The sequence below is a fragment of the Canis lupus genome, chromosome 30 (assembly GCF_011100685.1).
Source record: "Canis lupus familiaris isolate Mischka breed German Shepherd chromosome 30, alternate assembly UU_Cfam_GSD_1.0, whole genome shotgun sequence".
Lineage (NCBI taxonomy): Eukaryota > Metazoa > Chordata > Mammalia > Carnivora > Canidae > Canis > Canis lupus.
The window spans coordinates 9,346,341-9,369,188 of NC_049251.1; the positions used below are offsets into that span (position 1 = coordinate 9,346,341).

The 22,848-nt window shown below is 46.3% G+C and overlaps 1 protein-coding gene across 6 annotated transcripts in view; it reads right to left on the reverse strand.

Annotated features, from left to right (window-relative positions):
• The window catches only part of PLA2G4E (phospholipase A2 group IVE), a 58,969-nt gene that overhangs the window by 33,214 nt on the left and 2,907 nt on the right, over nt 1–22,848 (reverse strand). For 4 of the 6 annotated variants that reach the window (XM_038580147.1, XM_038580148.1, XM_038580149.1 and 1 more), the window contains 2 exons: nt 2,736–2,857; nt 906–1,017 (listed from right to left, as the gene is read on the reverse strand). The exons of 1 other annotated variant lie outside the window; for it this stretch is intronic. In XM_038580147.1, the coding sequence (XP_038436075.1) occupies nt 906–1,017; nt 2,736–2,857 (234 nt within the window). The remainder of the gene's footprint in view (nt 1–905; nt 1,018–2,735; nt 2,858–22,848) is intronic. One more of the 6 variants, XM_038580151.1, reaches the window with a different exon arrangement.

Genomic DNA, 22,848 nt, shown 5'->3' on the forward strand with positions numbered 1-22,848 from the left:
GCTCTCTCCCAGCCCAGGTTCCAGGGGCTCAACTAGACTGGGGAGGCAGGAACAACAGCTGACCAAAGGCTCTTCCAGTCCCCTGAGTGCTGTGGGGAAACGTGGGCGCCCCCCAGAAGGTGGTACCTGTCCTGACCATGGCAGCAGGGCACCAGGCACCATGCAGCTCGGAGCTCTCCTCCTTGGGCTCATTGGAGGCTGAGTGGGGTCTCCATCTTCCACCCCGAAAGGACAAGACACTTTCAGGCCATTGCTCATCTCATTCAGTGAGTCAGTGTGGCCTGGGGGAAGGGCCCGGAGAGGAGAACCGGGAAGAAGTAGCTGCTGACAGTCCGGGCCATGGCATGCCCATGGCAAATTGGAAGCTTGAGGTAAATGAGAAAGCTGAGGCAGAGCTGGTCCGGAGCCCTGGAATCCTGGCCTTGAACCCAGAGTCTCTCTAGGAGGCCCTCAGGAGTCAGATGGTGGGCCCAGGAGTCTTGACCACAGATCCAGCTGAACTTCCTGGCTGATATGACAGGTTGGCAATGCCACCAATCCTCATGAGACACCATGCCGCACACTTGCACAGCATGGCAAGGATGTCCACAGGGTAAATGCCCGTTCACCGCTAGCTCAGGCAAGCATGGATCCACCTCTGGCAGTTCCCAGCACCGTCTACCCGGGTGCTGACCTGGCCCCAGATGGCCCTGTGCCACACACAGCACCTTGTCGAGTCCGTGGGTACCCTCAGCTGAGCCATCCACCCAGGAGCCCCAACTGGACCAGCCCACACCCCCAGTGCTAGGTGGGGGCTGCCCAAGCCTAAGTGCTCCATGTCTGGAGTCTACAGTTCTCCCAGCCCTCCCCGTGCCTGCCTCCTGCCCTCAGCCGCCAGCCCCACCCACCCAGCACTTCTCCCTCACCTCCAAGGCACAGGGGGCTGAAGGCTTGCCATCTTCTGCTTGGCATAGGTCTGGTAGGTAGTGGGAGAGCCAGGCAGGCATCTGCTTCTGGAGCATCGTGGCAGCTCTCCAGCTGGGTGGCAAGATTGGGAATTTATATTCTGACTCAGAGCTCCGCCCTCTGGACACCTCTCTGCTGTGGCTGGGATTGCATGGGGAGGGGTTATGGTGGGTAGGCAGATGGGGGGTGTGGGGGGCCTCAACTCTTTAGTATCAAGGGACTCAGAGGCCTTCAGATCTTGGAAATGTAGGAACCAGCAGGTGGTCCTGGCCCTTGGGGTCAGCAGTCTGCTGGCCCCCAGAAACTCAGAGGCAGCTGGCTGTCCAAGGGAACGGGTGGTGAGAACAGCATGCAGGACCTTCACAGTTCTCAGGTTAGCCCAGCCAGGATTTGGGAAAGCCTTCCCTCTTTAGCTTATCAAGGTCATGGCTCAGAGATGCCCTTCTGGGCATCTGGGGGAATGGGGAGGTGGTATGCTCCCTCCTAATTCCACTTAGTCCCACAGCTTCATACCCAGGAGCTGTGGACAGGGACCTCGTGGAAGGCAGGGAGGTCAGGGCTCCCAAAGTTAGAGGGAGAAGAAAAAATAATTGCCTGAATCCTTGGTGAGGAAAGGGTCAAGTGCAAGTGTCCCCAGCTCTCCCTCCTGGAAGGCCAAGTGGAGAGAGGGTGTGCCCAGCCTCTGCCTATCTCAGGGCAGCTTAGAGGATGCTCCTGCTCCACCCAACTGATCTCTATCTCGGCCTGATGGCTGGCTCACTCAGGGGCCTGGTGAGGTGACTTCGCCTGCTCGGCTGCCCAGCTGGGTACACTGGGAGTTTCCTGCCTGAGCTATCGCCCGAGGCCCTACAACCGGCTTTTCTGGCCCACATATTAAAGCGATTTTGTGAAATCGAGGGTGAGATCTGAACACAGGGCTGACTAGGTCCGAATGCATGGATGAAACCCAATCGGTGGTATCTGGGGGACCCTTTCCTGTGCCAGGCAGAGGTGCCCCCACCCTGCTCCCCTCTGCCTGTCAGGCCCTCCAGAAGGTAGATGGGGCCTTAGCCTAAACCCCTCTTAGTGTGCATCCTTCCCTTCCCTTACCATCTACCCCACTGCCAAGGACACAGACTCAGTACCCACACCCCTCAGTGGAATCCATTAAATTCAATTTAGTTCACACACTTAGTATCAACTGTATACATGCTACTAAGAAAGGAAATTCGAGGCCTGAAGTTGCTGATAGTCCAGGTGATGGTGGGTGGGGGTGGGTGGGACAAATGCATTCAACCCCTCAGAGGCTGAGGTCCAAGTCTCCTATGGTAACGGGGGCATCCTAGAAGAAGCAATACAAATCCTTCACATTTGTAAACATCCGTGGTCTACAGAGCTGTGTCACATAGCTAATAACTGGCTAGGGGGCCCAGAAAATAGGAGGTGGATTTGGCTGGGAGGCAAAAGAGTAGATCTGGGAAGACTTCATGGAGGAGGTAGCACCTGACTTGGGTCTTAGAGGACAGCTAGGATTTCAAAAGCTAATGAGAGGTGGGAAAGGTATGCTAGGAGGAAGGAATAGCATGAGCAAAAGCAGGGAGGCCAGAAAGCAGGGTATGCTCAGCTATGCAAGTACTCTGGTGTCAGAGTAGTAAGGTGTGGAAGGAGATGTGGGGGTGGAATGTGGGATACAGGGAATGGTGGAGGTTGGGCAGAGAGGAGGGACGCTTTGTGAAGGAACAAATCTGGCAAGATACATTAGGGCCCAATAGTTGTGACCCTCAAAGTCCAAGCTTTAAATTTGAACTTACTCTGTAGGCAATGAAGAGCCATAGATGGTTTCTGAGCATGAGAGCGATGCAATCAGAGCTGAACTTTGCGAAGGCAACACTATTGCTATTGTGGGCAGCCCAACCCACAGCACTACAGTGCCCTGAAAGTGAGGGATGAAGGGATGGTGAGTTCTGGGGCACCTCCTCACTGGGGTTCCCTCTTGTCTTTCCCCTCCCTCCACTCCTTTATCTTTGCCTATCAAATAGGCCCAGGGCAAGCCCCAAACTCCAGAGCATTCACTAAAGCCTGGTACTTGATCCTCTTTTCACTGAAGAAGCCCAGCCACGCCCCTCTCCATCCATCCAAGGTAATGCATGGAAAAATCTAGGTCTCCAACCCTTGTATTTCCTCGTCCATAAATGCCTTGAGAGCAGGGCCTCATTTTTAGCTGAATGGAATCAAACTGAATAGGAGGCTCACAGGAGGTGAACTGGAGTGCCTTCCTCTGCACCCTCTGCATAGCTTCTGACCCAGGTGGGAGCTGGTGCAGTGGCAAACTGAGTGGACCAACCTCCCAGCAGGCACTTACTTACTGCCCACTGTGTCCCCAGCTCTGCACTCATTGCTCAGGGCCGTCTAGAAGGAAACAACGAAGAATATATGATCTAGTGAGGGGAGAAGAGGGAGCTGAACTCAGGGGTAACCAGTCCAGTGTGGGGCAGGAGGGGAAGAGGACTCCGTGGGGATGGTGGGAAGTGTGCTGGGAAGGTAATGAGTGCCAGTCCCTGTGACTGGGGAAGGAGCGCATAAACCTCCTCTTCTCATCTAACAGGCCTCTAAGGAACATACAATTTAAGCTAAAACTTAAGCTCTTGTTAAACAGCTGATGCTCCAAGCCAGGTTCCCTTTCTCCCCTTGTCCCAGAGTCACTTTGGGTGGAAATTCCAAAGCTGCTGCTGCACAAAGTGGAAGGGACTATGCTCCTTCCCATCCCACCCCTCTCCTCCTTGATGAGCAGGGAGCCTGAGATCTCCACAGAGCCCTCAACCTGTGTCCTTGGAGGGCTCTGCCTGTGGCGGAGGCTGGGGCCTTGTTCACCGATTCCCATTGACCAGGGTGACCTGGACTTGCCTCTCACCAGCAGCCCCCTTGGCCTCAGGTAACCCAGCACTGAAAAGTACATTTGTTCTAGTGGTTCAACTGACAGCATTCCCCCGAGAATTCAGCAAGGATAAATTCCTCCCCTTTCTTCTTTCAAGATGCCTCTGGTATCTATGCCCATCCTGTCAGTGGCATCTGTCTCTTGGCCTCCTCTGACTCCCAGGGATTCCTCCCCCACACACCTGGCTGGCCAGTGAACTTTGTAACCACCCCTCCAACCTGCCGTTCTCCTGCTCAAATGCATCCGATGCTTAGCCATCCTTTGCCAACAAATTCCTTAAAGCAAGTAACAGTCCTATGTGTATGTGGCATTTTAGTATATGATAAAGGAAATCTTTCAAATAGGGATGAAAGGGTGGACTATTCATTATTGGAAAAGCTAGCTTGCCACTGGAATAAAATTGTTAGCTCCTAACTTGATAACTACACAAATTCCAGACAGGTTAAATACCTAACGATTAAAATAAAACTAGAGAAGATTTAAAATAAGATATTGGAGAATATTAATTTAATATAATATTGGGATGAAGAGAATCTTACTAAATAAGCCAATAAGGATATATCACCAGATTTGAAATACAGAAACATAAAATTTCAGTAAAGCAAAAGATGCCACAAGCACACTGCTACATGCAAAATACATCTTAAATTTCCTCCTCTTAATAAATATCCATGGGTAACAAGCTCACCCTTAAAAAAATAATGGTAAAGAGGAGAGTCTTGCCCTACCAGATTCTGAGATAAACTATAAAGCTACACTTAAACAAACAATATGCTGTTGGGGCAAGAACTGGACCAATGGGATAGAATTGAGGGATCAGAGACATGCCCTATATTTAAGAAAACTGAATCAATGATAAAGTCGGCACCACAAATCAATAGGGAAAGAATAGGTATTTAACAGATGATATGGACATGAGTGGCTCAGCAAATAGAACAAATTAAACAGTATCCCCACTTAATTCCATATTTTTGAAAAATGGGCTGTAAATGGGATCAACATCTGAGATGCAAAACTATAAAGTTAATAGAAGACAACATAAGAGAATCTATTTTTGATCTGGGGGTAGGAAGGATTTCTTTAAGATTTTATTTATTTATTCATGAGAGACACACAAAGAGAGGCAGAGACACAGGCAGAGGGAAAAGCAGGCTCCCTGTGGGGAGTCTGATGCAGGACTCGATCCCAAGATCCCAGGATCATGACCTGAGCCAAAGGCAGATGCTCAACCACTGAGCCACCCAGGTGCCCCTAAAATAAGGATTAAAACATGGAGAGGAGAAGTAAGTGGCTTAGGTCACCATGGTAAGTGACAGGTTTGGGAGGCAAGTCAGTCTGACCTCAGAACTTCTGGCTCTAAAAATACATGCATCAGGAGATGTGTGTTAGTATGTCCAGATGTGTAAGAACCTCTGGCCAACAAGCTAGACATGATTCCATTAGGATGATGAGGAAATACAAAATAAGCATAAACATGACAAGAAAGCACCCTCATCCCAATGTAGGTAATCCTTATATTCTTAGTGTTGGCAGTAGATCTGGCTCACAAATACGTTCCATTCTTCCCCTTTATAGCAAGATGTTTATTATTTTCCAGCTCCTGACTCTCTCCCACAGAGCGAGACTGGCTGGAGACTTTTGCACACTGCGTTCACTCTTTGTCCCTGGTCACGTCAGTGAGAATGACGTGGCCATTGTCTCAAACTTGACTGAACACAGTAGGGTTAAGGGTTGAGGGTCTAGACTTTAAAGTTTCATAGACCTGGATTTGAATGTGGCTTCTGCTACTTATTGGTTGCATGAACTTGGCTCAATTTATCCCTATACACTTGAAGATGGGAGAACTTGAGTTTCTCCATCTGCAAAATGGAAAGCATAAGGATTTCAACCTCATGGGTTGGTTACAGAGACTAAAGGAGATAATGCGCTCAGCACATGGCTGATCTTCAGTTAGCACTGGTTTCACCAAAGAGGTGTGATGCGCAGGATTATCAGAGACACCTAGACATCATTCCTGCCCAAGGAGCTCCCTCCCGTTTTATTGGGTGAGACAGGAAGGTCACTCAAGTGGTCTCAGGATGATCCTGTCACATCTGAGGAGAGGTGTGAAAAATATGCCATTCAGAAAACACAGCCGCCCAGGGCCTGGGAGGTCAGAAGAGGCTGCCTGGCATAGGAAGAACTTGCACTTGCCTTTGAAGGGTAGAGCCTGATGAATAAAGCAGGAAGGGGCATTTGTCTCAGGTGCGAAAACATGAGCAAGGGTACGAAGACTCAGAAAGGAGATGAGAGGAAGTCCTGGGTATCAAGTTTAAGAATCATGGTTTTTGTTGGCAGTTTGAGAAAGATAGCAAATCCCCCTCCTAGGGGTAGAACGGGTGACCATCCTCACTGTGTAGTGTGGGTGAGCTGGAAGGCAGGTGTGCCACCATTATTAGCTTAGTATGGACCCTCAGGGGAGGCCAGGGTCTACAAAAGGCCTCTGATATACCTCTTCCTCTTCACCTGTGAAGAATGCTCTGGGTCTTGTCTCATCCACATGCCCTAGTGGCTCCAGTGCCTGCAGATGGCTTCAGATCCTCTAGCTGTCACTCTGGACCTAAGGGACTGGGGCTTGGGAAAGATAAAGATCTGCTCATCTGTGGAGGGAGAGGAGGACTCCAAGCAGGCCTGTAAGTATCAGAGGAAGGTGGCGGGAGGTGGGGTTGTAGGTTCTGTTCATTTCATTGCCTTCAGTCTGCCCTGCCAGGCCAGAGCTGAGTCCTGTCCATCTGTGGTTAGGTAGGGGTTAAGTCTACACGGGCAGACACTGCCTTTCCCTATGGCTGCTTTACAGGGTTGGGAGGGCCTCTTGAATGCCAGGCTGGATATTGATGGAGGCCACACTGGGTAAAAGTCACCTGGCCATTGGAGCCTATATGGCCCTGGGTACCTGCAACAGATGACATTACATTGGGGGAGAACATTCGCTCTGCACTGGGCTCTGATTCTGGAAAGACAGATTCTGAACAGACATTGCTTGCAAAGGAAGGGACTTTGTGATTAGGAACTATGCTCTCCTGAGAACCAAAGATTTACCAAGGAATTAAAAAAAAATGATGATAAAAACCACAATGAAATATCACCTCACAACTGTCAGATTGGCTGTTACCAAAAAGACAAAAGATAACAAGTGTTGGTGAGGATGTGGAAAAAAGGGAACCCTCATATATTGTTGTTGGAAATGTAAATTGGTGCAGCCACTGTGGAAAACAGTAAGGAGGTTTCTCAAAAAATTAAAAATAAAATTACCATATGATTTAGTAATACCACTACTGAGTATTTATCTAAAGAAAATGAAAACACTGGTCAGAAGGGATACATGAACCCCTATATTCATGGCAGCATTATTGACAATAGCCAAGATATGGAATCAACGTCAGTGTCCATCCATAGATGAATGGATAAAGAAGAGGTACTGTGTATATGTATATGTATACGTATGTGTGTGTATATATAATGGAATATTACTCAGCCATAAAAAGGAATGTTCATTTGCAACAACATAGATGGATCTAGAAGGCATTACACTAAATAAAGTAAGTCAAACAGAGAAAGACAAATCCACATGATTTACTTATATGTGGAAACTGACACACAAAAGAACAACAACAATAACAATAACAACAAAAAAAACCAGGAACAGACTCAAATACAGGAAACAAACTGTTGGTTACCAGAGGAGGGTTTAGGGGTTGTGTGTGTACTAGGTAAAGGGGTTAAAAGCTTCCAGTTATAAAATAAATAAGCCATGGGAATGTAATATACAGCTTAGAAAATCATCGATAATATTATAATAACTGTGTATGGTGACAGACTAGACTTATCATGGGGATCATTTCATAATGTATTAAAAACATATCACTATGGTGTAAGCCTGAAACTAATAGTATGTATGTCAATTACATTTTGGGGCACCTGGGTGGCTGAGTCAGTTAGACCTCCGACTCTCAGGTCATGATCTCAGGGTAGTGAGATCCAGCCTGGCACCAAGCTCCATGCTTAGCAGAATCTGCTTCTCTCTCTCTCTCTCTCTCTCAAATAGATAAACACGGCTTTTTAAAAATTGCATTTCAATAATTAAACCAAAGGATGAACTGTGACCATTTCAAGCAATGTCATTTTATTTTATTTTATTTATTTTTTAAGATTTTTATTTATTTATTTGACACACAGAGAGTGAGAGAGCACAAGTAGGGGGAGTAGCAGGTAGAGGGAGAGGGAGAAGCAGTCTCCCCATCGAGCAGGGAGCCCAACGTGGGGCTTCATCCCGGGACTCTGGGATTATGCCCTGAGCTGAAGGCAGCCACGTAACCGACTGAGCTACCCAGGTACCCCAAAGCAATGTCATTTTAAGTGATCATTTAGTTTTAGGTTTTTGTCCCTGTGATCCCTACAGTCCACTCTTCCCTCAAACTGGCCCCTGGCCTCCACTGCCCCAAGGAAGATGGCCATCTTCAAAATACAAAGAGAAACAGAAGTTAAAACGTGGCTTTGAAACTTCTCTAGGCCTGTTTTCCTGTAAATAACAGACGTGGAAAAATACCTGGGTAGTCGGTTATCGTAGGGTATGTGCTGACCTCTGCCACCCAGTAGCGATGGCTTACTAGTCGGAGACTCTGGATATCCCAAGCGCAGCCACCCTGCTTCCCGTTGACATCTGGGAGACATCTGGGGCCTCATAGCACTATCCTTTGCCCACCGCAGAGCAGAAGAGAGAGGCCTGCCCAGACTCATGCAAGCTATGCAAGGCTGTCCGAGGGGCCCTGGGAATGAATTGGGCTGGGGTCTGAGGGAGACGGTGGTGCTGTGTGGGTTGATGGCAGGTACCATGCAGCTGGGCTCGGGGAGGGAGGCTGAGGGCTCAGCTCAGTGGATGCCATGTGATTGGGCGCTAGCAGGCGGCCCGGCCCAGAAGAATGATTGTGCTTTTGGTAAAGTGACCGTTTGGTGAACTGACTTATTTTCTTACTTTAAAAGTCAACTTTTAGGGGATCCCTGGGTGGTGCAGTGGTTTGGCGCCTGCCTTTGGCCCAGGGCGCCATCCTGGAGACCTGGGATCGAATCCCACGTCGGGCTCCCGGTGCATGGAGCCTGCTTCTCCCTCTGCCTGTGTCTCTGCCTCTCTCTCTCTCTCTCTCTGTGTGACTATCATAAATAAAAAAAAATAATTTAAAAAAATCAACTTTTAGAAGTATAACTTAGTATAATAAAATACACCCATTTGATGAGTTTTGACAAACATATTTAGTTGTGTAACCACCTCCACAATCAAGATGTAGATCATTTCCATCCCTCTCTCTTTTTTTTTTTTTTTTTCATTTCCATCCCTCTCAAATGTTGCCTCATAGCCCTTTGTGGTTAATCCTTTGCCTTTCCCCGGGGCCCTGGATGTGCTCACTGTCACTGTAGATTAGAGGTGTCTTTCCTGGAATTCCAGATAAATGGGTCATGGTGTTTAGTCTTTTGTGTCTGACTTCTTTTGTGTAATACCAGATTTTTGAGATCTATCCATGTCTCTGTATTGAGCTTGTTTTTGTTTGTTGCTGTGTAGTATTCCATCGTAAAAGTGTTACATTTTGTCCATTCATCAGTTCAGGGAAGAAAGCTGTTTCCAATTTTTAGCACTTAGGAATAAAGATGCCATAAACACTCGCACTCAGGTTTTTGTGCCACCCAGGTGCGCCTGGTGCTCTTTTACTTGAATTTGGTTCTAGGCAGGTTCTAGCAGAGGAACATAATTTCCCATTGGTTGCATCTGGTTCAAGCCCCTGAGCCAAGGTTCTGCAGTCACTTCCTGAGAGCTGCTCCCCAGCATGTCTCAAGGCAGAGGAGATGAAGGCTGGGGTGGTACTGGCCTGCGAGGTCTGTGAGCAGCAGATGCCTTCATATCAAGCCTTGGGTTTGACAGAGCCCAGCAGAGCTGAGGAATGCCTTGGCTCCTTATTGGTTTCAAGGTCAGTGCCCATTCATGTTCAGGAAGGCACTGTGGTGTGCTGGGCAGAGCTCGGGCCTGGAAGCCATGAGTCGTGGGCTCCAGTTCCAACTCTGCAGGATGGGCCTCACTTTCCCCTTCTGTACAATGCAAGGCTGGACTAGGTGAGTCCAGAATCCCAGGAACAGGGCCTGGCATCTGTATTTTTTCATCATCTCAGGTAAGTGTGAGACACAGTTACAGCAAGACCACAGAACTGGGAATCCTCTGAGTCTTTTACTGCTGTGCCTTCAGGCATCTGGCCTGCCATACTGCCCACTGAGGCCTCACTATGCTGGGGCATCAGCTCAGAATGAAAATAAATGGTGGATTCTGCAGGTCCTTCTGAATAAGATACAACAGACACACCAAATTGTAAAAATGGTGTGTCTGATGCCAGAAAAGAGGAACAGCCAAAGTATGGCCACGGAGGAGTTCAAAGTGACTAAAAATTGACTGACATATTTGGTGAGTGATGGGAGACCTTATGAGGAGGGCATGGACGGGGGGGGGGGGGGGGGGGGGGGGGGGGGGGGGGGGGTGGCGGGCGGCGGTGCTGGGGCAGTGGGGATGGTGAGTGAAAACAGAGGTTATCGCCTATACCCAGCAGGATCCAGAGCTGGTGATTCTCTTACCAACTCCATACCCAGTTGTGTGTGTGTGAGCATATGAGTGTGTGTGTGCAGGTTCAAGAGGTGGAGGCACATGTGCTCTTTGGGGGGGTGGGGGCATCCCTGAGCGCTCACTGGAGAATACGGTCCTGTTGTGCCACTGGATTAGTGTCATCAGCCCCAGGGAGTCCTGGAATGTGACCCTAAAGACTCATTTCCGGGACACCTGGGTGGCTTGGGGTTGAGTATCTGCCTTTGGCTCAGGCCATGATCCTGGAGATCCAGACCGAGTCCCACATCGGGCTCCCTGCATGGAGCCTGCTTCTCCCTCTGCCTGTGTCTCTGCCTCTCTCTCTCTCTCTCTCTCTCCCCCCCCCCCCCCGTCTGTCATGAATAAATAAATAAAATCTTAAACAAATAAAAAATATCAATTTCCAACTGTCCCCATGAGCCTCAGCCCTGCTTGCTCTGCCAGACTCAGGGTTCATATAAGCCTTGTAGCTGGTTCAGGCAAAATACACTGAGGGGTTTTTTTAGTGATATTTGGTTGATTTTTGCATAGCAATCAAGATTTGAGCTAAAGAATTTGCACCCAGGGTAGCCCGGGTGGCTCAGCGTTTTAGCGCCACCTTCAGCCCAGGGCGTGATCCTGGAGACCGGGGATCGAGTCCCGCATCAGGCTCCTTGCATGGAGCCTGCTTCTCCCTCTGCCTGTGTCTCTGCCTCTCTCTCTCTCTCTCTCTCTCTCTCTGTGTCTCTCATGAATAAATAAATAAATAAGAGAGAGAGAGAATTTGTACCGAGGAAGTGGTGAGTGGCTCAGGTAACTGACACGGCAGTGACTTCTGGGAGGCCCACTTCCCCCTGGCTGCTTGCCCTCCTCTGCCCCCGCCCAGCCTCCATACAAGCTCTGGCTGGTTGGTGGCAGCACTTGGGCCTGGAGAGCAGAGGGGAGCTGCCAGGAGCATGCACTGAGGCCAAGGGCATTCTGGGCAGTGGGGCGGGTAGGGCCGGCACTTGGGGCTGACTCTGCAGTTGGGTTGCTATAATCTAGGCTGTGCCTGGGCGAGCCTGAAGATATGGGACCCAAGCACAGCAAGCAGAAGGGGCACTTGGGTCTGTGAGAAGCATAGAGGTGTGGGAGCCCTCTCCCTGCCTGCCTCCTGTGGCTAGCTGGGCCCTCCAGCTCTGTCCAGAGCCGGCCCTGGAGGGGGCAGGGTTCAGGCCTCGTGTCCCGAGTGTGTGGGAGCTGACAGCATCACAGCCATCTTCTGCCAAGTGCAGGTGACACCTCTGTCCTCCCTCTGTGTACATGCCTTTGTAGCGGTGCAGTGGATGGGAGTAGGGGCACCCCTTTCTGGTGATGTCCTCTTTCTAGTGATGCAAATCCTCAGAGAGAAGGACTCTGGGCTCCAAGAGTGCCAACCAGGCCCCTGTTGTACCTGGCGTGGAGCCCTTAGCTCCCGTTTGCTGCAAACAATAACTAAAGACTCATTTAGGGTATACAAACAGTGCAGTTGGCCAAAGAATGAAGGGTTTCCTGGGGCAAGGGACTTTCAGTGCTAAAACAGAATCCTGGGCCAAGTGGGATGATTGACTACATTATTACAAACTCTTCTTGAAAAAAAAATTTTTTTTAAAGATTTATTTATCCATTTGAGAGAGAGAGAGAGAGAGAGAGAGAGAGAGCATGTGCCTGAGAACATGTGGGGAGGAACAGAGAGAGAGGGAGAAACTTCAGCACTTGCCTCACTGAGCTTTGAGCTGAGCCCCCAAACCTGACAGGGGGCTTGTCGTAGGGCTGGGTCCCACGATCCAAGATCATGACCTGAGCCAACACCAAGAATTGGAAGCTCAACTGACTGCGCCTCCCAAGGGCCCCTTGAAAATATTTTTTAAAGCAGAGACATACTTGGCATGCTAGACCTGCAATTTGTAATTATTCGTACTTATGGGTATTTATAATTACTCCTAGGCTTTATAATTATTTGAAATGAAATAACTTGATTGTATTATGATTTTATTTTGGAATATATGAACAACAAATCTATATGGAACAATTTCATACATTCAAGTCAATTCTGAGGTTAGGGGGTGAATTGAGTGTATGGGATCCTGGTATGTGGATATAATGACCCCCAGAATCCTTTTCCCCTTCCTCTAAAAGAGAGCGCTTGGGATCCTATGGAGCTGTCAATCATGGGGGATCTTCCTCCTTCCTCAGAGGTGGGCCCCTGGTCAACCAGGCTAGTCAGCATTCCTATCTGCTTAGATTTAGTGGTTGGTTCATGAACAATTAGATCTTTTCCTGCTTTTTCTTTTTAGGATTATATGAGAGGAGGGGAAAATCAGTGAGAGGGAGAGACACTATTCTTTTCTCTAGATTATGAACTCTAAGGAAGATGTAAGCTTTGAGTTATCACCACATGAAGGGCTTGCTTAGCATAAGAAACTAGGCTGATATAGAAAAAAGCAAAGTTAAGAGACAGGGACAAAAAGAAAGTTCTGAGGATGCGGTCTGGACCACTAGATCCTGCTATGCCCAAAGCCCATATATTTCTTGGACTTATCAATTACATGAGATGATAAAGGCAACCCCTGACCAACACACCTTATGCTTTCTTGAATCCAGTTTCCATTAATCTGCCACTTGTGGTTGAAGGGGTTTTGACTAATACACCAGGCCACCACCTCTGTGGCAGGATTCTATTTGGGGGTCTCCAGTGGGGAAAGGGGAGGGGAGGACTACCCAAGGTTGGGTCCTCTTCTGTCTCCTGAATTGCATCCCTTATGTCTTTAGATTAGGAAAACCATATCTCCTAGGAAACATCTAGGATGGGAGGTACATGTCTGTGCTTTTATCTTCAGGGGTCTCTTTTTGGGGGTAATGAAGCAAGAGCTCTTCCAAGTTCTTTCTCTCATTTTCTCCCACTCCTCCCCATGTTTTCAAGGATCTATTGAGATCTCTTATTGGTCCTTGACTCTGGAAGTCAACCCTATAATACATCTACCTCCCACTCACATGCCTATTGCCTTTATGACATCCTAGCATAGATAAAGCCTTTCCTAGTCATGGGAGGACCGACCATTGCCTTCGTCATTCCATTTTAACACCGGGTAAACTGGGATGGAGAAAGAGCATTGGTTAGTGTCCCTGCCCAGAGCTGGGGTAGAGGAGCCTCACTCTTTCTTCCGTCTGGGAGTGGAAAGAGGCAGCCATCCTTTCCCAGTGAGTAAGGCTGAGTTGAGGGAAGGGGAAGGCAGGCAAGACAGGGCTGGCACAGAGATAATGCATAGGAAGAAGCAGATGGCAACAAAACCACAGGAAACAGAAATCACAGCCTAAGCAAGTCAGGATAAGAATTCACAATGAGCTCAACACTTGACCTTCAGGATGACCTTCTAACCTAGAGACATCTAGTTGGGAAAGGATGGGAGGAGGGAGGAAAACATTGCTGTCCTGCCCATATTAAAGACTCCCAGCAAAGCACATCTTCCTGGCTTAGCTTCTAATTTGAATTCCTCTTTTTCTAAAATTTTTTATTTTATTTTTATGTAAATTTACTTAATTAACATATAGTGTATTATTAATTTTAGAGGTAGAGTTCAGTGTTTTATTAGTTGCATTTAACACCTAGTGCTCATTACATCACCTGCCCTCCTTAATACCCATCACCCAGTTACCCCACCCCCCATTCACCTCCTCTCCAGCAACCCTCAGTTTGTTTCAGAGTCTCCCTCTCTGATTATCTTATTTTTCCCTCTGATTTCTTCTTTTAAAAAAAGAATTAAGCTATTTTATGACATACAAAATGTATAGAGAATAATAAAGTAAACATCCATAAACTTTTTACCCAGAGTAAAAATAAAACAGTGGTAACAGAGTTAAGTCCTCTTGTGTGCCCCTCACATGGTCATTTTCCCTCCCCTGGGGGTAACCACAACCCTGCATTTCTAGCCATCATTTGGAGGCATCTCTTTATTCCTTTCCTAAATATGTCTTTATTTCTAAGCTCCATTTTGTATGACTTCACATGTTTTAAATTTTATGTAAGAGGTATCACATAAAGGATGTGTATTCTACAGTAAACTTGGTTTTCCCCCCACTAGATATTATGTTTATATAATCTGCTAATGTTGATAAATATAGAACTGGCTCATTCATTTTCAGAGCTGTAAAGTATACCACAGTTTATCTATATAGTTTTGTGTGGTAGACATTTAAGTTGTGTCTAAATTTTTGCTATTACTATATTTCATCAATTCTAAGGCATGCTTTTTTCACATTTAAAAATCTCTGAATTAAGAAATCCTTATTGGGGCGCCTGGATGGCTCAGTGGCTGAGCGTCTGTCTTCAGCTCAGGTCGTGATCCCGCAGTCTTAGGATTGAGTCCCACACCAGGCTCCCTGCGGGGAACCTACTTCTCCCTCTGCCAATGCCTCTGTCTCTCTCTCTGTGTCTCTCATGAATATATAAATAAAATCTTTTAAAAATAAAAAATAAAAAGTTTCTCTAGTGATTCTGATGTTCAACAACGTCAGGATCATTGGAATATGCAATAAGCCTGTAAAATATTATTACTACTACTAATAATGTAAATTATAACAACAAAGTGATGCTATTTTTCATCTATCAGATTGGCAAGGATGAGAAGTTGATAAGGCTTCACGTTGGTCAGGGTGTGGGGAAGACTCTAGGAGACTTTGTTGATAAAATGCAAATCGGCACAAACTTTTTGGAGGGCAATTTGGTAATCTTTATTTAAAATTTGCATGAACTTACATCCAGCAATTCTATTTCTAGGAATTGACTGTACATAAACTCTTCTACAAATCTTCAAAGATGTTCGATGTAGCATTGTTCCTGTAACTGCTTTTCATTTTTGTTGTTTATTTAGGTTAACAGGGGCTATGGCTTAGAAGTCTTTGATAAACAGAGGTAGCAGTCATCTGCTTCTTAATACATCCATGACATTTGGGCCTTGGGCATTGCTGAGTAGAGTTGGGTAGCACCCTCTCAGGAATCCAGTTTGCCTCCATAAATTTGTATAGGAGCGGAGAAGCCTTATGGTAGAAAAAGGAGGTAGAGATCCTGACCCCTTCACACTAGGGATTCAAATTATTGAAATGTATATGATGAACTGAAGAGACTCAAGACACCCACTGAGGTCAGGTGGCAGGGAAGGACAATGGGAGTAGTCCCAGGGAGGAAATGCCCATAAAGATGAGAGAAGTTTGGACTGGTGTCTGAGACTCAGTATTAGGGCTTAGTTTATTGGATTCTAAGGTATAGGAATATTGCTAAAACTTCTTTGCTTACCTTGCTACCATGGGTCTCTCTAGGGGGGAGCTAATTCCCGGCATATATGGGTTGACAGTAACCCAGTAACTTTTCTGGGGGATTCTCCTCATTAATCCTGACCACGCAGGCACATTCCTTCACCTGGGGAAATCAGCAGAGATTCTTCTGTAGAGAATGCTAGAGTCAGTGGAAAAGTGATAGGGGATCTGCCTCATGGACAAGGACAGCAGCCTGGGAATTCTCTGAGTTGCCTGGAGAAAAATCATGGGGAAATACTGAAATCTCTGCCAACTTGGCAAAGAGGAGAGAGGAATTATTGTAATTTGGAGATTAATGACAGGTTTTCTAGGCTTTAAGGTATAATACTCATAGCATCAAAAATTGGTGGATATGATCACACTTAGATGATGTGATGATAATTATAGCCATTGATTAAAACCTTTTTTTTCTAATGGCAAAGGAAAACGATTACTATTTGCTGATTGGTAAAAAACTTTTCCAATATGAGCTCAATATTGCATGTATATATAAATAAAACTGATTTCTATGTATATATGTGCCTAGAAGAAAAGAACTGAAAGGAAATATATTAAGGGTTCAAGAAGTTATCTCTGAATGATAAGATTATTGTGAATGTTTATTTTCTTTATTATCCTTAAAATTTTTTCTAGTATTGAGATGCCTGGGTGGCTCAGTGGTTGAGCATCTGCCTTCCGCTCAGTTCATGATCCTGGGGTCCTGGGATCGAGTCCTATGTCAGGACTCTCCTGCAGGAAGCCTGCTTCTCCCTCTGTCTTTGCCTCTCTTTCTGTGTCTCTTATGAATAAATAAATAAAATCAATAAAATCTTTAAAAAAAAGTTTTCTAGTATCAATCCTGAAAATATCTTACATGTTCTTGACAGAAAACCAATTTTTTTAAAAAGTAGAATTACTGGGACACCTGGGTGGCTCAGTGGTTGAGCCTCTGCCTTCGGCTCAGGGTATGATCCTGAGGTCCCAGGATCGAGTCCAAAATCAGGCTCTCTGCGCCTGATAAATAAATAAATAAATACGTACATACATACATACATAAATACATATCACTGAAAATAAATAAATTGATTTTATTTATTTATTCATGAGAGACACAGTGAGAGAGGCAGAGACACAGACAGAGGGAGAAGCAGGCTCTGCACAGGGAGCCAATGCGGGACTCGATCCCCAGACCAGGATCACACCCTGAGCCGAAGGCAGACATCCCAAAAAAAAAAAAAAAAAAAGGGATCCCTGGGTGGCGCAGCGGTTTAGCGCCTGCCTTTGGCCCGGGGCGCGATCCTGGAGACCCGGGATCGAATCCCACGTCGGGCTCCCGGTGCATGGAGCCTGCTTCTCCCTCTGCCTAAGTCTCTGCCTCTCTCTCTCTCTCTCTCTCTGTGTGTGACTATCATAAATAAATAAAAAACAAAAAAACTTTAAAAAAAAAAAAAAAAGTAGAATTACTATATGTTAAATAAGTAGATAAAGTGGTTGTGCGTTAAATAACTTATTATATGTTAAGTAAATAAAGAGACAGGGAAGGAAAACTACTGGATTTCATGCGAACTACGTGCTGTCATCATACCAGATGTTTACATGTTAATTGTAAAGAGTACACAGGTGTATTCCTTTGTGCCTCTTCCCTGAGAGCAGCAGGAAGCATTGAGCAAGGACAGGGTCAGAGAGGAATTTTTCTTCAAGTGCTCAGAGTCCTCTCCTCCTCCCACCAGGCAGCTGGCCTACTGCTCAGCATCTGGATCTTCCTCTTTTCCCCAGCTGGAACACCCACAAGGGGACAAGGCAGGGAGCCAAGCCACAGCTCCTTGAAAACTTGACTGGAGTACACTGCGGAGTCTAGGATAGCAGAGTCTTGAAACTGCCAAGTATGGAAACTAACTCAGAGTATGTAAAGGCCTGTTGGGTCCAGAAGAGGATTAGACTGATGTGTGTCACAGCCGGCAGTGGAAATGGGCCTTTATGGGTGGGTAGATTTGACCTCAGTGTAAGAAGAACTTGGTCATATGGGAGGTATTAAATTTTCATTACTGGAATTATGCAAGGGGTACCTGCCTGGGGGCCACAGAAGAGATTCCTCTACTACACAGAAGGTTGCTCTAAAATCTAGCTCATCTGCTTCAGCTTTGAGATTCTGTTACTCTGTACCCATCCAGGCCCTTGATCCAGGAGACAGTTCAATAATCCCTTCAGCTGCTTGAAACGCCTATGAGAGGCCTTCTGAAGATCAGGCCAACCTTTGTCACCTAACACATAAGCAACACTCGTGATGGGAATTTCACCAGGCAGGGAGGAGAGGGTGGGACACAGCCAGCCTGGCCTGGTTGTAGACATATTAGGAGAAGGTGGGCCTTTGGGCCCCCATAAGTCAGGTTCTGTAGATGGCCATCTGCCCTCCCTTTCTTAGATCTAGCCCTAGCACTCCCCTTACAGGGCGGCTTTGACAGAAATAAGGAACTCTTGTTCACACAGGTGGCTCTCACCTGCCCGGTGACACACCCTCATAAGTGGCAGGTACTTATGGGGACCCACAGCACAGAGATGGAAGATACCCAAAAACAAAACAAAAAAACAACAACAACCACAAACCAAAGAGGCCACTGACAAAACACAGCAACAACAAAATTTCAGACTAGCTGGAGACAACACCCACACAGACAAACGTAGAGAAAAGATTAAGAGTTTTGGAGTCAGAGAGGCCTGAATTCATATCTTGCCAGTGACACTTACATTGGGTAAGTGTAGCTGGGTAGCTTTAGGCAATTACTTTATCTCTCCGAGACTCATTTCCCTAATCTGTAAAATGGGGTTAATAGTATCTATTTCATAGGATTATTGTAAAGATACACACACACACATACACACATATGCATACATGAGTGGCACACAGAGTCTGGCATATAATAAACCTATTAATATATTGTAGCTATTGCTATTTTTAATGTTTCTGCTTGGAGACAAATAAATTGGGAAGAACTAACAGCAAAGAACCTAAAAGTCAGTTTGAGTAAGAGAAGTCAAGGAAAGCTTTGTTTATTAATGACAATGACCTATGAACCCCTATTAGTGCTAGATGCTATGTTATACTGTAGGTTCTGGGCATCAAAACAGACGTGGCACCTGCTCTTGTGGAGCAGTGAAGTACAGTTGCTAGGCAATGAACAAATAAGTGATAAGAAATTTCTAATAATAAATTCTGATAGTCTAATCAAGGAAAAGCACAGGGTACTATTAAAGATACTAGGCTAAATAAATAAACAAACAAACTAGCAGAGGGTACATAATTTCAACTGGGGGAGGGATCAGGGATGAGTTCTTGGAGGAAGGGGGAGGAATCAGGGATGACCCTTGGAGGAAGCAGCCTTTAAAAAGCTAAACCTAAAGAAAGATCAGAGTTAGCCCCACAAGGTGCCCAGAGGTGGTAAAAGCTGGTGCATTTAGGAGCGGAACAGGTGTGTCTGGGACATGGTATGTAGGTGAGAGGTGAGAAATGCCTGGGAAGGTGGGTAGTTGGTTGAATCACATGAGGCCTTGAAGACTTGGTAAGGATTGAGTATTTATCTTAAGGGACTGGATGCCATTAACGGATGTTAAGCAGAGAAGCGACATGAACAAGATCACTGGCTACTGTGTAGAGAATGGAGGGGACAAGACTGCAGGTGGGAAGGGGAGTTGCAGTGGGTCAGATGGGAAATGGTGAACTGGGCCAGCAAGAGGGGCAGAGATGGAGAGAAGTGGTGGGATTCGAGAGGGATTTCAGGACAGAACCTACACAGTAGGAAGACGGATTGGATATGAAGGGCAGGGTGGCAATGTCCAGTGGGTTTCAGTCACCTGGCAGGGAAAGGTATAGCCATAGGGGTGGTTCTGAAAGGAAGTCCACCACCTAGTGAAGTGCAGGTAGGTGGGGAGAGACTGGGAAACTGAGGCTTGAGCTGGGCCTGAAAGGAGAAGCCGCAGGAGGATGGAAGTGTTCTCTGGGAGGGGAAGCAGCAGAATCCAGGAGAAGAGGTGGGAATGAGCTTGCCTCATGCCATGTAGGCGGCACCGAGGGAGCCAGCCCTGCCAGGAGAGAAGAAGGGCACCGGGCCACAGGGTGTGTGACAGGAGTAGGGAAGTGCCAGGGGCAGGGCCTGATTTCGACAGGCCTCTGGAGCCAACTGGAGATATCAGCCTTGATGTCAGAGATAAAATGGGAGCCTGTGGGCTCTTGCCAGCAGCCAGCCAGCCAGCCAGCCAACGGCCCATCTCTCAACGTTCCAGGTCTGTGACAGACAAGACATGAACAAGTGGCACAAAGCTTGTGCTTTTAACTAACAACCTGCTCCTATAATAGTACAGGACACTTATAAAGTCTCTGGGCTCTCAGGACAACCACCTCCTTGGCTTCTTACAGCTTTATGGGCTATTCTTTCTCAGTCTCCTTTGATGGCTCTTTTGCCTCCATCAAGGATCCAGACGGTAGGGAGCAGGAGGGCACAGATTTATGCCTCTTCTCTTCTGTCTCTTCATCCCATCCTTTGGAGATGGATCCCATCCAGCTCTATGGCTTTAAAAACCACCTATACTCTGCTTTATGTATTCAAACAGATTATCTCCCTATCCTAGCTCCTTAGTTCCAGACTTGTATTTTTCAACTGCCCATCTAACATCTCTACTTAGGTATATATCAGGCATCTCAAATTTAAAATGTCCAAGGTAGACACCTCCAGTCCCCTCCACCCTGACCCATTTCTACCTTGGTGTTTCCCAGCCAAGTAAGGGTCCTCCCACGTATTAAGGCAAAACCTAGGGCATCACTGATTTCTCATTCCACATCCAAGCAACAATAAGCCTGTAAGCCCTACCTCCAGAAAAATCCAGAATCTGTCCACTTCTGCTGTCCACCATGACCACCCCAATTAAGCCCCTGCTGTTTCCTCCTGGACTACAGTAAAAACCTCCTCACTTGTCTCACTTGTCCCCTCTCATCTGCCAGCCAGCCCACTCTCCACAGACCTGCCGAAGTGATCTGTGTAAAACACAAATCAGATAAAGCCAATCCTCAGATTAAAACTCTCCACTGGCTCACTACTGCTTCAGAACAACACAAAAGCTGCCTCTGTAGCATCGGGCCAGCATAAGCAAGTGTCTGACCTCTGCTTCTACCACCAGCTCCTTCATCTCTTTCCCTGCTGTCTCCTCTGCAGACACACTGGCTTTCTCTCTGTTTCCAGAACAGTTCAGCCTTATGCCCTCCTCAGGTTCTTTGCACTTAGAGTTTGCTCTCTCTGGAACGTTTTCTCATTAGTCTTCTCATCATTCAGGTCTTGGTTCAAATGTTACCATCCTATTAATGGTCTCTTCCCTGCTGCCAGTCCCTCACAATCACATATTTTATTCTGTTATCTGTGACACAGAAATAGTCATCTATTTACTTATTGTCTGTCTCCCCCATTAGAATATAAGTTCGAAGAGAGCTAGATCTTGTCTGACCTGCTCAGTGCTTTATTTCCTACTGCTAGAACAATACGAGAAACACAGTGGGAGCTCAATAAATATTTGTTCAATGAATGAATAAATGCTCTAGATGTGGTTCTTAGTCTTCTTGAGATGAGAGTTATGTAACAAGCCACAGGAAGAGTTACCTAAGAATGCAGTGCAGGAAATGGGGACTCTGAAAACTGATTTACAGCTAATCTAATAAACCGATTTTGGCTGAAGTATTGCTCGATGACAATATGCTACCCAGTAATGCTGGCCTCTAATGGGACCCTAGAAAGACAAAGGCATAATTCACATGGTAGTCCTGGAGGGAAACACTTCAAGGACCAAAACAGAGGGCAGATGAGGAGCTATTTGAAGACTGGTGGGTCTTTCTGGTTCCCTCTAAATTTATCATGTAAGTCATCAAGGATTTCTTTGTCACCAAATGCACAAACAACCTCCCCAATCATACATGCCTCATCATACATATACTCCCTAACATTAAACCCCCTCTTGCAGAGCTGTGTTACTTCTTATCTTGTTCAGATAGTTCAGAAGGCCTTAGGGAATGGCCAACTGACCAGTTTCTGAGAGATTGCACAGAAGTTTGCAAAAATAAAGCACCTTTAAAAACTCGTTTCACCATAAATCTTAATAAATTATAGTATAGGCACACAGTGAAATACTTTTTAGGCATTGAAGTGATAATTGGGAAATTTAAGTATCAACCTAAAAATTATTTGACTATAATTTTAGGTTAAGAAAAAAGCCCAGGACATAGGTCTGGTATAAATATTATAAGCACTACTATGTCAACATTATCCAAGAAGAAAAAAAGACTATAAGAGACAGTTGTTGTATTAAGTGATTATGATGGATTTTTCCTTTATGTTTCCAAACACTTTCTGAAATTATTTTATATATACAAAAATGAAAATATTAAGATTAAATACAATGTCTTTGTGTGGTTGGTTCTTTCGCAGGCCTTACTATTCTTCCCTCAAGCAGCTAGAACAAGAGGAGGTGCCATGAGTGCAGCCTCATTCCTGAACCATGTCAGGCATGGGGATGACGAGAGCAGAAAGGAACAAAGAATCATAAAGTCGCTAATGGTCAAATTGTTCCAACTTCATAGGCTCCAAGTACTCTGCTAAGCATGTTATTTACTCTGCATAATTTTTTCCCCTTAGGTGAAGAAACTCAAGTCTCAAGAGCTTAAGGAGCTGGTCTAAGGTCACAGGGCTGGCAAAGGACAGCGAAAGGTATCAAACCCCAGTCTGACTCCACAGCCCATGCTCTACACCACACCAATGAGGACAGCATTCTCACAAATATTGAACCATTATGTGTTGATGGCTTTTGTAACCTTTTGGACAGCCACCTGTAAGTGTGAGTCCCCAGGAGGTTTCTGATACCAGCGGAGGCAGAGGCAGGCCCTGATTTCTCTGTCAGGGCAAGAGCTGGGCGTATCTCCTCCCACTGCAGCATATTAGCAGGGGTAGTCTATTGGACCAGAGACTTCTGGAAAGGAGGTAGAGTCAGGAAGAGGTAGGGGAAGAAAGCC